The following is a 12,467-nucleotide window of genomic DNA, read 5'->3' as shown; positions in this document are numbered from 1 at the left end:
TATTATTACGTGGGAAGCTTGCATGCCAGTGTTTTCTGTGCTCTTGAAACTCTAATTACTACTAAATTTGATTTATCATGTTGTGTCTTTGACTGTATCAATATTGCAATGGTGTTGTTACCCTCGAGTGTAACAAGTTGGAACCATTTAACAATCACTTGCATCTTTGCTTTAGAATGGTGAAGCAAGAGGGACATTAGGGGCCAGATATTTCTTGTTGAGTACCTTTACATACTTATAGAGATCCCCAGTTTGCAGGGGACTTTAAAGAAGAGTTGGCTACTAAAACAAGCTCTTGGAAGAATGGAGCAGATAATACCACATTAAAAACCATCTTATCTGTCTTTCAGTGTGAAGGTCTGCATTTACTGGTAGTTATCATAATGAAGTCTTTTGGTCCCTGCATAACGAATTTAGACAATGCCAACTGGTATGGAACGGTTGGATGATTAGTATTTAGAATCAATACTCTTACCTTAAAGTACATGACAAGAGGTTTTGCCTATTTCTATGCTACCAGAGTTGTAACCTTTTATTTCATCTTCCATTAGGTACATGCTTTTCTTTTTCGTTTTCCTGTTATCGAAGGCAAAGACATCCGCCGTTATCACTGAAAACTAGCCTTTTCTTCTGCTTCCATGTGTCATTTAATTTATTTTTTTTTCATTCTTTTAGCTATGAATTTTTAATTGGAATGAAATATCTATTTTCATATTTCAGCTTTGAGAATTCTTCCGTGAGCTTCTTTTGCCTATAATATGAAATTCCTACCGTTCCTTGACTTCCATCATGGTCTTCAAATAATGTACCTTCTCTTTTGGCTCTATCCTCCTTTTCCACTGCGCTTTTGTCTGTCAATGGTGTGATAATTTAAACAATCCTTTTAAATTGTAGATTGGTAACATTCCTTAAGATTAAAATAAACTCTGATTAGGTATAGGCTAAAAAGAATACCCTCTCTCTCAAAAAAGAAAAAGAAAAAGAAAAAGAAAAAGAAAAAAAGAAAAAAAGAAAAAAAGAAGATCTGTTTGTTTAATGACCTTCTTGATTATCTGAGATAAAATGGTGAAATGTACTACCCTTTTTTCCAAATGGTTTTTTTGTTGTTTATCATAAAAAAAAGGCAGGTATAAAGAGTGTCAATCTAAATTTAATTGCACAAGATACTAACATATCTTCAGCATGCAGAACTGGAAGGGTGATACTGATCTTGACTTGGTGTTTCTAGGAATCGCATGTGAAGGGGGAGGGAAGTGAGGAAGCAAAGAGTAATTATAGTCACTAGGGCAGTATTCTTCCTTAGCAAAAGCAAAAGCAAATATCGAAGCACTTGGGTAGCAAACGGTACATGCTGAAATGTACATTGTTTCCTTGTCTGGGGTTGGTGATGGGACAGAGCCTATTGGAATATCATTCTTTGTGGTTGTCTCTGCTTAGATCCCGAGAAGCTAAGCAAAGGTAGATGTAAAAAGCTGCCATCGATGCAAACACAATTTCCAATCAACTATGAAGTGAACTTGCTTGTCCTTACATGTTTAGCTTCTTTTTGGAAGAATCCTTTCAAGATGCAAATTTCTCTTTCATTAGGATTAATCAAGTCCTAATTGGGCCAAAGAAGCAGTTCCTGAGAAAACTTCGTGTGGTCCTGGCTTTATTCAGGAATTAAATATCATGAGTAAGTTGGTTTCTACTGTCAAATTCGTTGTGGTTGTTTTGCTCCTCTGTTTTCTTCCTGTTTTCAATATGGCATTAGGTGGTTTAGGTTGAGGGAGGAGATGAGATTTAGCCCGTGGACTACCAATGGATAAATTCTGGACAAAATAGTAGTTAGCAAAGAAAATTCTCTAGTTTTAAAATGCATTGCACCTATCTATTCACCAAGGTACACGCATGCGCGCGCACACAAAGGAAAATGACGGGGGTAAAGAAAATACTACACAGATGCATTTAGGAAAACCTCGTAAACTCACCGAAGACAAATGATTCTAGCCATTCATCAGAGGAAACCAAGATTGAGTCACTGATCTTTATCCTTGATTGCTTTCCAATTTCCTTTTCTTCTGTCCTGACGATATATCTGGTCCATTGTGCTGCTAAATCAAGGAATATATGGTAGCCCAACTGGACCATATTGGTTTGTTCAATCATTAAAGACCTCTATGCTCATTGGACATCCTCTAGCTTCAATCAGTAATGCGTTTATGCGAATTTAAGCCGACAATTGTTGAAAGTTTAATTGGCATGGATTAGAGAGTCAAATTCTACTTTGATCTTTGGGAACATTTCTGATGGATTCTTTTCTGCAAAACCTTCTTAATATGATATCGATATTTCCTATAGCAAAAAATCCATGCTAGATAGACCCCATCTGTGGGGTCCTTTTTTTCCTAGGAGCAAGTGGGTATCTCCCCTAACCTTTTGTTTTCCTTTAGACAATGCCCATCACTTTACCTTATCCAGATACAATTCCCCATCTCACAAGCTATTAAACATGCTACTATTTAGAGTACCATAATAATTGCTTTGAGAGGAAAAGGATAAAAAAAAATACCCACCTTTTAGCAAGCCTTGAAAAGGTACGAAGAGCAGGTTGTGTGTGAAAGTAATTTGTGGTTGAGGCTAGATTACTATTGATTCATTATTGTCAACTTTCAAAACAATAATCATAGGCATCCCTACTTCCACTGCACTATATAAACTTCAAAAGTTCCATCATCGTAGCAGTTAACAAATTTGAGTCTCTCTCATTCACATTCCTCTTTAATTCCTTATCCTATCTTGTCTTTTCTCTTCCTGATTCTACTGAACTTGAGATTCACTTGTTTGATTTTGCCTTTTCTTTCATCATGGAACCAAGCTCCTCAATTGACTAAAATGATTTTTTTTAAAACAAGTGACTGAGACTGTCATTTGAGATTCATCCTTTACACAACTTGAAATGGGCAGCGCTCAAATGTGTAATTTGGTGCTGTTTCTGGCAATACTTCCTGCTGTTCTTGCTGCTAGTCCTGGTGAAGATAATTCAGCAGAATCCTACTGGCTTCTGAGAATCAAATCAGAACTAGTTGATCCTGTTGGGGTTCTTGATAACTGGTCTCCAAGAGCTCATATGTGCAGCTGGAATGGACTTACATGTTCCCTAGATCAAACTCATGTTCTGGGCATGAACTTGTCAGGCGCAGGACTATCTGGTTCCATTTCACACGAGCTCTGGCATCTTACATCACTTCAAATACTCGACTTGTCTTCAAATTCTCTTACTGGTTCAATTCCTTCTGAGCTTGGAAAGCTTCAAAATTTGCAGATGCTGCTCCTCTATGCAAATTCTCTCTCTGGTAAAATTCCTGAAGAGATAGGCCTTTTGAAGAACTTGCAAGTTCTTAGGGTAGGAGATAACTTGTTATCAGGTGAGATTACACCAGGTATAGGCAACTTGACTCAGTTGAGAGTATTGGGTCTTGCCTACTGCCAATTTAATGGAAGCATTCCTTCTGGGATTGGTAATTTGAAGCATCTGGTAACTCTTGACTTGCAGAAGAACAGTCTCGATGGCCACATACCAGAAGAGATTCATGGTTGTGAAGAGCTTCAAAATCTCGCAGTATTAAACAACAAGCTTGAGGGAGATATCCCTGCTTCAATAGGGATGCTTAGATCGCTGCAAATATTGAACTTAGCCAATAACAGCCTTTCAGGTTCAATTCCGGTTGAGCTAGGCCAGCTCTCCAACTTGAAGTACTTGAGTTTACTTGGAAATAGATTGAGTGGCCAGATTCCTTCACAGCTTAACCAGTTGGTTCAGCTTGAGACACTTGACTTGTCATTAAATAATTTCTCAGGAGCCATTAGCCTCTTCAATGCCCAATTGAAGAATCTGAGAACTTTAGTTCTGTCTAATAATGATTTGACAGGTAGCATCCCAAGCAACTTCTGCCTCAGCAATTCATCGAAACTGCAACAACTTTTTCTGGCTCGAAATAGTCTCTCTGGCAAGTTCCAATTGGATCTTCTGAACTGCCGCTCGCTCCAACAATTAGACCTCTCTGATAACAATTTTGAAGGAGGGTTGCCGTCTGGCCTCGAGAAACTAGAGCACCTCACAGATCTTCTGCTCAATAATAACAGCTTCAGTGGAAATTTACCTTCAGAAATCGGAAACATGAGTAACTTGGAAACTTTATTTCTTTTTGACAACATGATCACAGGGAGACTCCCACCAGAAATTGGCAAGCTGCAAAGGTTGAGTACCATCTATCTCTATGACAACCAGATGTCAGGAGGAATAGCAAGAGAGTTAACAAACTGCACAAGCTTGACAAAAATTGATTTCTTTGGAAATCACTTTACGGGATCGATTCCTGCAACAATAGGGAAGCTTAAGAATCTGAACATGCTTCAACTGAGACAGAATGACTTGTCAGGTCCAATCCCACCGAGCTTGGGCTACTGCAAAAGGCTTCAGATCATGGCGTTGGCAGATAACAAGATCTCAGGAACCTTGCCAGAAACATTCAGATTCCTTACAGAACTGAACAAGATAACTCTTTACAACAACTCCTTTGAAGGTCCTCTTCCCGCATCCCTCTTTCTTCTCAAAAACCTCAAAATCATCAATTTTTCACACAACAGGTTTAGCGGCAGCATTTCCCCCCTTTTGGGTTCAAATTCTCTTACTGCATTAGACCTAACCAACAATAGCTTCTCTGGTCCCATTCCTTCTGAACTAACCCAGTCAAGAAATCTAAGCCGTCTCCGTCTTGCTCACAATCATCTTTCTGGAGAAATTCCTAGTGAGTTTGGCTCACTCACCAAGCTCAACTTCTTTGATTTGTCATTCAACAACCTCACAGGAGAAGTGCCACCTCAGCTTTCAAACTGTAAAAAGATCCAACACTTCCTACTTAACAATAACCAGCTTTCAGGCACCATGCCTCCTTGGTTAGGGAGCTTAGAAGAACTTGGAGAGCTAGATTTTTCATTCAATAACTTCCATGGAAATATACCTGCTGAGCTTGGCAAGTGTTCAGGATTACTCAAGCTTTCTCTTCATAGCAACAAACTCTCAGGCAACATACCGCAGGAGATAGGAAACCTTACTTCTCTCAATGTCCTTAATCTTCAGAGAAACAATCTTTCAGGCTTGATCCCTTCAACAATTCAGGAGTGCGAGAAAATCTTTGAACTGAGGCTCTCAGAGAATTTCCTGACTGGTTCTATACCATCTGAGCTAGGAAAGCTGACCGAGTTGCAAGTAATCTTGGACCTGAGTGAAAATTCTCTCTCTGGTGAGATTCCATCTTCTCTTGGAAATCTGATGAAGTTAGAGGGATTGAACCTATCTCTAAATCACCTCCAAGGAGAAGTACCTTTTTCACTTACAAAGCTGACCAGCCTTCACATGCTAAACCTGTCAAATAATGATCTCCAGGGCCAACTTCCTCCCACCTTTTCAGGATTCCCACTTAGCTCCTTCCTGGGCAATAACAAGCTATGCGGCCCACCATTAATATCATGCTTGGAATCAGCGGGTCATGAAAAAAAGGGGCTTTCAAACACTGCTGTTGTTGGTATTATAGTGGCCATTGTCTTTACTTCTACTCTAATATGCTTGGTGATGCTTTATATGATAGTAAGAATCTGGTATAATTGGAGAAAAGTTACGATTTCGAGCATGGATGCTGGGGGAACTGAACAAAGAAGAGAAGAAGAAAAATGGGAGTCTGGAGACAAGGAGAAGAGAACGAATGGCGAGTACTGGAAAGTGAATTCCATGGCATTGGTTCCTTCACAAGATAAGCAAAATCCTAGAACATGCATATTCCATTTCAAAATGGATACAGAAATCACAGGGAATACATTGGTTTGAGGAGATGGAGTGATTTTTTTTTTCTTTCTCAAAACTTGTGCAGCGTCTTGAGTTTGTGTAATTCTTTCTTTCTTTTCCTTTCTTTGCAAAGTGGCATTGTTATAAATTATAATGCTCCACCCTGTAGTTTCAATAGTTTCAAAATTTATAGACTGAGGTGCTCGTTGTTTCAGAGGCCAATATCATGTGCAGTTGTTCAAGAATCAACAAGTGCTTGCATTGAATTCTTGATGTGGGATTTGATTCTGGTTTATGATATTACATATAATTCTGTCATATATTCAGTGTATTTGTTGGGAATTTGAACTGATAGTTTATTTTAATTTATTTTTTATATTGTTAATGTGATATATAAAAAATATTTTGATATCAAATTGGTTATTGATTTCATAAAAATAAAATTAATTTTATTTTTTTAAAATAAAATAAAATTAAAATACAAGATTTGAAAAAACAAACAAAACAATTCTTTTATTGTTTTAATGAAAGGTACTTTCAAGTTTAGTCCTTCATGTTTTATATTTTTTTTAGTCATTGATTTTTTTTTTAATTTCAATTTATCCTTCTATGCTATGTTTATTAAGATTTTTTATTGATAATTTGTTTCAATATGCTTTTTTGTGCTTATTATTATATTAAAAAAATTATCCCAACATCAGGTTGATGATTTATTTTTGGAGATATTATTGGATTTTTTATTTGTCTAAAGATTGAGAGTAGAGAAATTAAAACTAAAGAATATGAAAATATTGAAGCATGAAGGGAAGAATAACATAAGCTAATCATAGAAGCATGCATTACCTTTCGAGGAAGATGATGTTGTGATGATTCTAACGACATAAAAATCAACATTGATGGGAGCTTGGAGGATGGCTCACGTGCCACTTAAAGGTTACAAGCCTTCCACGTACCTTAGTGTGCTTCGCATGCACCAAATGTGTAACATCCTAGAATTTTTTACAATCACACATATGAAAATTTAGGTAATTATTTTTTGAATCACAACCCCATCAACCACATATGAAACTCATTCCTCATCTAAATAATTAAAATAATATGATAAAAATTTAATAATAGCTCAAATAAAATATATGTAACTAAATTAAATTCAATATGGTAATAAATTCCTTCATTTACAAAAGTGACTAAATTAAATCCATCATAATATAATTCCTTCATCACATGACTTTAACAATTCAAATAAAATACCCAAGCCATAACAAAAAGAATGGAATAAAATTCACAATTATATTCCTTTTTAAAATTACATGTTAATATTATCATGATTACATGTATTAATCTTATACAAAAAGTAAGGTCTTAAATCTACTAAGTCTTGTTAGGTTATGCCGAATTTTAAAATTAATTTAATATTAAAATAAATTAATTTGCATGACAAATAAAGTGACAACATAACAAATATCAATTTGACCCAACTATTATTTCTATTTATAATTAAGTTCTCGAATAACTTAATTCACTTCTTTCTCAAACAAGAAGAATTATTACGACCAAACCTTACTTGACAACCCCCAATCCAGATTCCAAAACTCATTATCTAAACCCAAACACATTCCTATAAATTTAGGAATCATCCATCCATCCATCCATCCAACTGTCTAAAACAAGACACCAGTCACAAGACAAACTAGCCATCCTGCATAAGTCCCATTATATTAGGTAAATTAGTCAACCTAGCCCAAAATAAGACACCAATCCCATCAAACAGGAAAAACCAGTCAACTCACACCAGTCCTATGAAACAATGCAAACTACTGTAGCTTGTTAAACTCTAATAAGCAATTCTCAAGATTTGAAAATAAAAAAAAATTATTATTGTTTAACTAAAAAAATTAGACAATCATAATAACTGAATTAAAACTATTATAGACAGATTCAAGGTAATTTGAGCCTTTAAAGGCTAAAATTGAATTTTGAATTCTTTAAGATGAAAATCTCATTCTATCTTATTCTTTTTAAATAGCTAAAATATAATTACAAGAAATAATTTAAATTTTAAGTTAGAATGATTTGAAATTTAAACTAGATCAATTTCTATTTGACTAGACTCTTAACATGTTGATTTTATTTTAGAAAGATCTAGAATTGCCTCTTATGTGTCATCATATGATGACTTGTTGTACTTAGATAATCAATTTGGTTGTTGTGTAATCCTTTCTGTTCATTTTTAACTATCAATTTTTATCCTTTTATTTTTCTTCCTAAAACTTCTATATAATGTCTGATGAGATCACCTTACTATCTTTTTTCAATTTCAAATCAAAATTCTTAGAATTACAATATAATTATTGTAAGAAATTAAAATGAAATGATTAATTAAGTAAGGCTTGATTACAAATATGTTTTATAAATGAAGGATTTGAATGTAATTAATACAAGGGATCGCATTTTGAGACCTACAAATCAAGTAAGCACTTTCTTGTATAAATATACAAAACTATCCTGAAATAATATAAGCAATATGTTTCAGGAGGTAAAATGATATTTTATCATATTTTTTCTATAAATAAAATGTTATGCTTTATTTTTTTTATAATAAAGTTATAAGAAAAACACATTGTACACATCATATACACTTATATAGATAGTCTGAGTAGCAAAGAAAGAGCCAACATTCAAAGCATAATATTCCCTCTCTTCTAAAAAAGTTTTATGAGTTTTTTTAATATTACAGTTTGTGTGAATTAATGTTAAAGAATAGATAATTGAATGATTTATGATTTGTGATAATCCAACCTTAAAGATTTGATCAAACCTAAAAAAAAAGGTATTATTCTTCATGGAATCTTTATGTAAATACTAAATGATCTCAAATTGTTTCATGGGATCCTTAGGATGCCTTAAAAATTTTAAAATTAAAATTATTGTTTTTATTATATTTATATCTCAATAAACCTTATATATTTAAGGACAATAAAAGAAACATAAAAGAGAAAGAGACACCATTTTTTTAATTTTGAGCCACTTTCATTGGTCAAGTATTACGAATTTCTTCAACTTAATTTTGATATATATTATAACTAGCCAATAGCCCACTGTTTTCAAGTTATTCTTATTTTTTTAAAACAAACCATACTCTCTTATAATAATAATAATAATAATAATATTTTTTTAAAATAACATGATATTTATTAAAAATATTGTAATTATGTTTGTTAAAAAAATTATAGTATTTTATTATGTTGATGATTGTCACCCACTGAATCCCAGAATCATGAAAATACTCTTTTTGCATGACAACACTACATGCCTTATAGGCATGCAAAACATCTTAACTTCAATTTAAAAATAATACTCAAAATAGTACTCCATTAAAAGAAAATACTTTGAATCATAAATTAAATTAACCAAACATAAATCATCTTACATCTAAGATCATAAATTGATCTAATAATTGAAATATTAAACTATAGAAATCAACTGTAAAGTTTTAAAGAAATCACTTGCTATTTTATACATCTTCCAAACCATTTGAAAAAAAAAATTGAGTATCATACACTTATTAAATAACAATTCATCTTTCTAACTGAATCAAATATGCCAAAACTTACTAATATATATTTAGCATAAATTCAATTCATTTATTACACTAGAATATTAGTAACTTCAAATATTCAAAAGATCAAAAGCACATTTCTAAATCATTCACAAACTTAAATAATTCAAACCAATCATTTTGTATACAAATATAGATTGCATATTCATATTTAAAGTCAAATTTTGAGTCAAAGGTATATGATTACTCTAACAACAATAACAATAAGTCATATTTTATCATATAACTAAACATCAAATTCCAAAATAGACATGTCTATAAGTGTATAATCGCAAAGATTGAGTCTAAAGCATAGTCAATCAAATTCATATTCATATTCAATCCATGAATGAGTTCATAAAAGCAAAATATATTCAAAATCATAGTTAAACACTTTTGCAATCATAAACATACTTTCAAAAAACACTTAAAATTATTTACAAATCATTTGTCATGTATGATCCTCCTAATTTATGAAACAATAAATATTTTAATAAAAAAACTCATTTAGCACATAGATATATATATTTTCTAACTCAAAATAACAAACGAAAGAGATAAATAGTCACGTGACTGATACACAAATTCAAGATTAACCTTAAAGACAACCAAACACTCCTAACAACCAAATAGTAGCAATCACCATAAATTATATGTGTATTAATATCCAATGCAATACATGAGCTTGTTTCTAATTTTTAATTTAATCAAAACCTAAACATATCAATAGTTTAAATGACCCTAAAATTCTCTCCAAAAATCATCAAACATTTGAACCATATTATTACAGCCCTCTGTTTTACTTATAAAATATCTATTTTTAATAATTAAATACCAAGAATATATATGTAAAACATATGGCAATTGTGGTCCAAAAATAATAACATTATAAAATTATAAAATATGATCAGGAATGGCTAAGAAATAATGTTTTTTCAAGTACAATTTGTTGAAAATTATTAACTACATCTATTTTTTAAAAATTATTTATCAAGAAAATAAATTAATTCGTATAAAAATAAAGTTCTTTAAACACCTTTCATGTATTAAAACTCTACATAAAAATCAATTAATTTTTGTATACTAAGATGTTTAAAACCAAATTATAAAAGTCATTCACTCTCCAAAATAAATTTCAGTCAATAATTACTATATCTCAATAATTCGAAACAATTTTTTTTATATATAAATTCATAAGAAAATATTAAAAAAAAAACACAAACTCTTTGATAATGTATTAATTAAAAACAACAAACTTTAGGTCATGAATAGCACTCTTAAATTAACCAAAAATGGGCTTCAAAATTTTTTTGTTCTTATAAACCTATAATTATATATTTAAGTAAGTTACTTTCAATTATCATAACTCTTAATCCATAACCATAACTCCAATTTGGGTAAATAACATATCACATCAAATAACTCGCGACATGCTATAACTAAGTAGAAAATTTTGATCTCGTTGAAAGACCATATTTTGGTGGCCTAAAATTACTAATTCATCATCTTTTTTTCTTTCAATTCTTTAATTTCACTATCACTTCAAATTACTCTAACAAAAACATATAAAATCACTTTCAATAGCTTCCTGTCAATCTAAGACTACATTAATTTAATACTCACTCTTTAAAAGTAATTAAAATAAAATATTATAAAAATCCTAATTCTTAAATCTTTTTCAATAGCCTTAACATGCATGCAATAATTCAATTAAAAGGGTAAAGAAAATACACCTTAAATTGGTAAAAAAGAAGAAGAAGAAGAAGAGATTTTGGCCCTAGAACAAATCTCCTCATTGATCTTCCTTTTCTTCTCTTTATTGATATAGATTTTGATTATCTAACAAAATAGAATGTAAGTTACTCTAGAGTTTTAATTTTTTTTATTCTCGAAATTATTATATAATTATTAATATACTCACTATTACTTATAATACTCTTAATTAATAAAAATGGAACAACATAAAACCTAATTAATTATATTTTATTTATTTATTATTATTACTACTATTGTTTCCATATATATATATATATATAATTATGTGAAATATCATAATTGCCCTTTAACCATTATTACCTATAATTTCCAAATATATAGTCTTTTATGTAAAGTAAAGTAAATAAAAAGGATAGATAATTAACAAAAAAAAAAAGTCCAAATATCCACTGAGAAAGCTCATGGTTGCATTGTGTCTTAATTTCTAAGTAGTTTTGAAAAAGAAAAGAAATAATAAAGCAAGATTTTCACTTTATTCATGTTTTTTGTATTGTAGTCTATCTCTCTCTCACACACACACATGCGTGTGTACGCGTGCACTCACACACGCACAAATATATATATGCAGAAGTAATTCTAGTTATACCATTGATATTTCTCCTATGATAAAGCTTAAGAATATCTAATTAATAACGCAGTAAGAATAGATAAGAATAAGATCATATTAGATTAGTAACACATCATCTTGTATGGCTTTTAGCCATATAAGTTTAGAGGCCATTATGCGATATTCGACTTTTGCGCTAGCACAAGCAATGACTAATTATTTTTTACTTTTTCACGAAACCATATTTCCTTCAACAAATATACAATGCCCCATAGTAGATTTGTGATCAAGATTATTTCCTGCCTAATCTATGTTAGTGTAACTGGGTATCTATATGTGGCCATGGTTTTTCATAAGGATTCCATGTCTAATAGTTCCTTTGAGATATTGAAGAATCTGTTTGACAATCATCATATGGGCTGTAATAGGTGATTGCATGAATTGACTTACAATACTAACTGAATGACTTATATTAGGCTGTGTAATCGGAAGATAAATAAGTTTTCCCATCAATTTTTGATAAAGCTAAGGTTGGTAAAAAAAACTCCCCATCCAAAGTCAACTGTAGTATGCTATTTAGATGTGTCTTTACAGGTTTACATTCAAGCATATGATCGTCACGTAACAAACCCAAAACATTTTAGCTTTGATTAAAAAACAACTTTATGTGAGAAGTATCTATCTCTATACCAAGAAAATATTTAAGAACTCTAGGATCCTTA

At 31.7% G+C, this 12,467-nt stretch overlaps 1 protein-coding gene across 1 annotated transcript; it reads left to right on the top strand.

Moving 5' to 3' along the window:
• Nucleotides 1–2,475: 2,475 nt before the first annotated feature.
• LOC105136720 (LRR receptor-like serine/threonine-protein kinase GSO1) lies at nt 2,476–6,122 on the top strand. Its single transcript, XM_011042170.1, has one exon. The coding sequence runs from the start codon at nt 2,939–2,941 to the stop codon at nt 5,864–5,866; it is 2,928 nt and encodes a 975-aa protein (XP_011040472.1). The 5' UTR covers nt 2,476–2,938; the 3' UTR covers nt 5,867–6,122.
• The last annotated feature ends 6,345 nt before the right edge of the window (nt 6,123–12,467 follow it).

Source organism: Populus euphratica, unplaced genomic scaffold, assembly GCF_000495115.2.
Source record: "Populus euphratica unplaced genomic scaffold, PopEup_1.0 scaffold60.1, whole genome shotgun sequence".
Classification (NCBI taxonomy): Eukaryota; Viridiplantae; Streptophyta; class Magnoliopsida; order Malpighiales; family Salicaceae; genus Populus; species Populus euphratica.
The sequence above is the reverse complement of the archived record's forward strand: the minus strand, read 5'-3'. Positions and strand labels throughout refer to the sequence as shown.

What these genes read in the sequence shown, in the direction of transcription:
- LOC105136720 (XM_011042170.1), top strand. Translation starts at nt 2,939, where the DNA reads ATGGGCAGCGCTCAAATGTGTAATTTGGTGCTGTTTCTGGCAATACTT.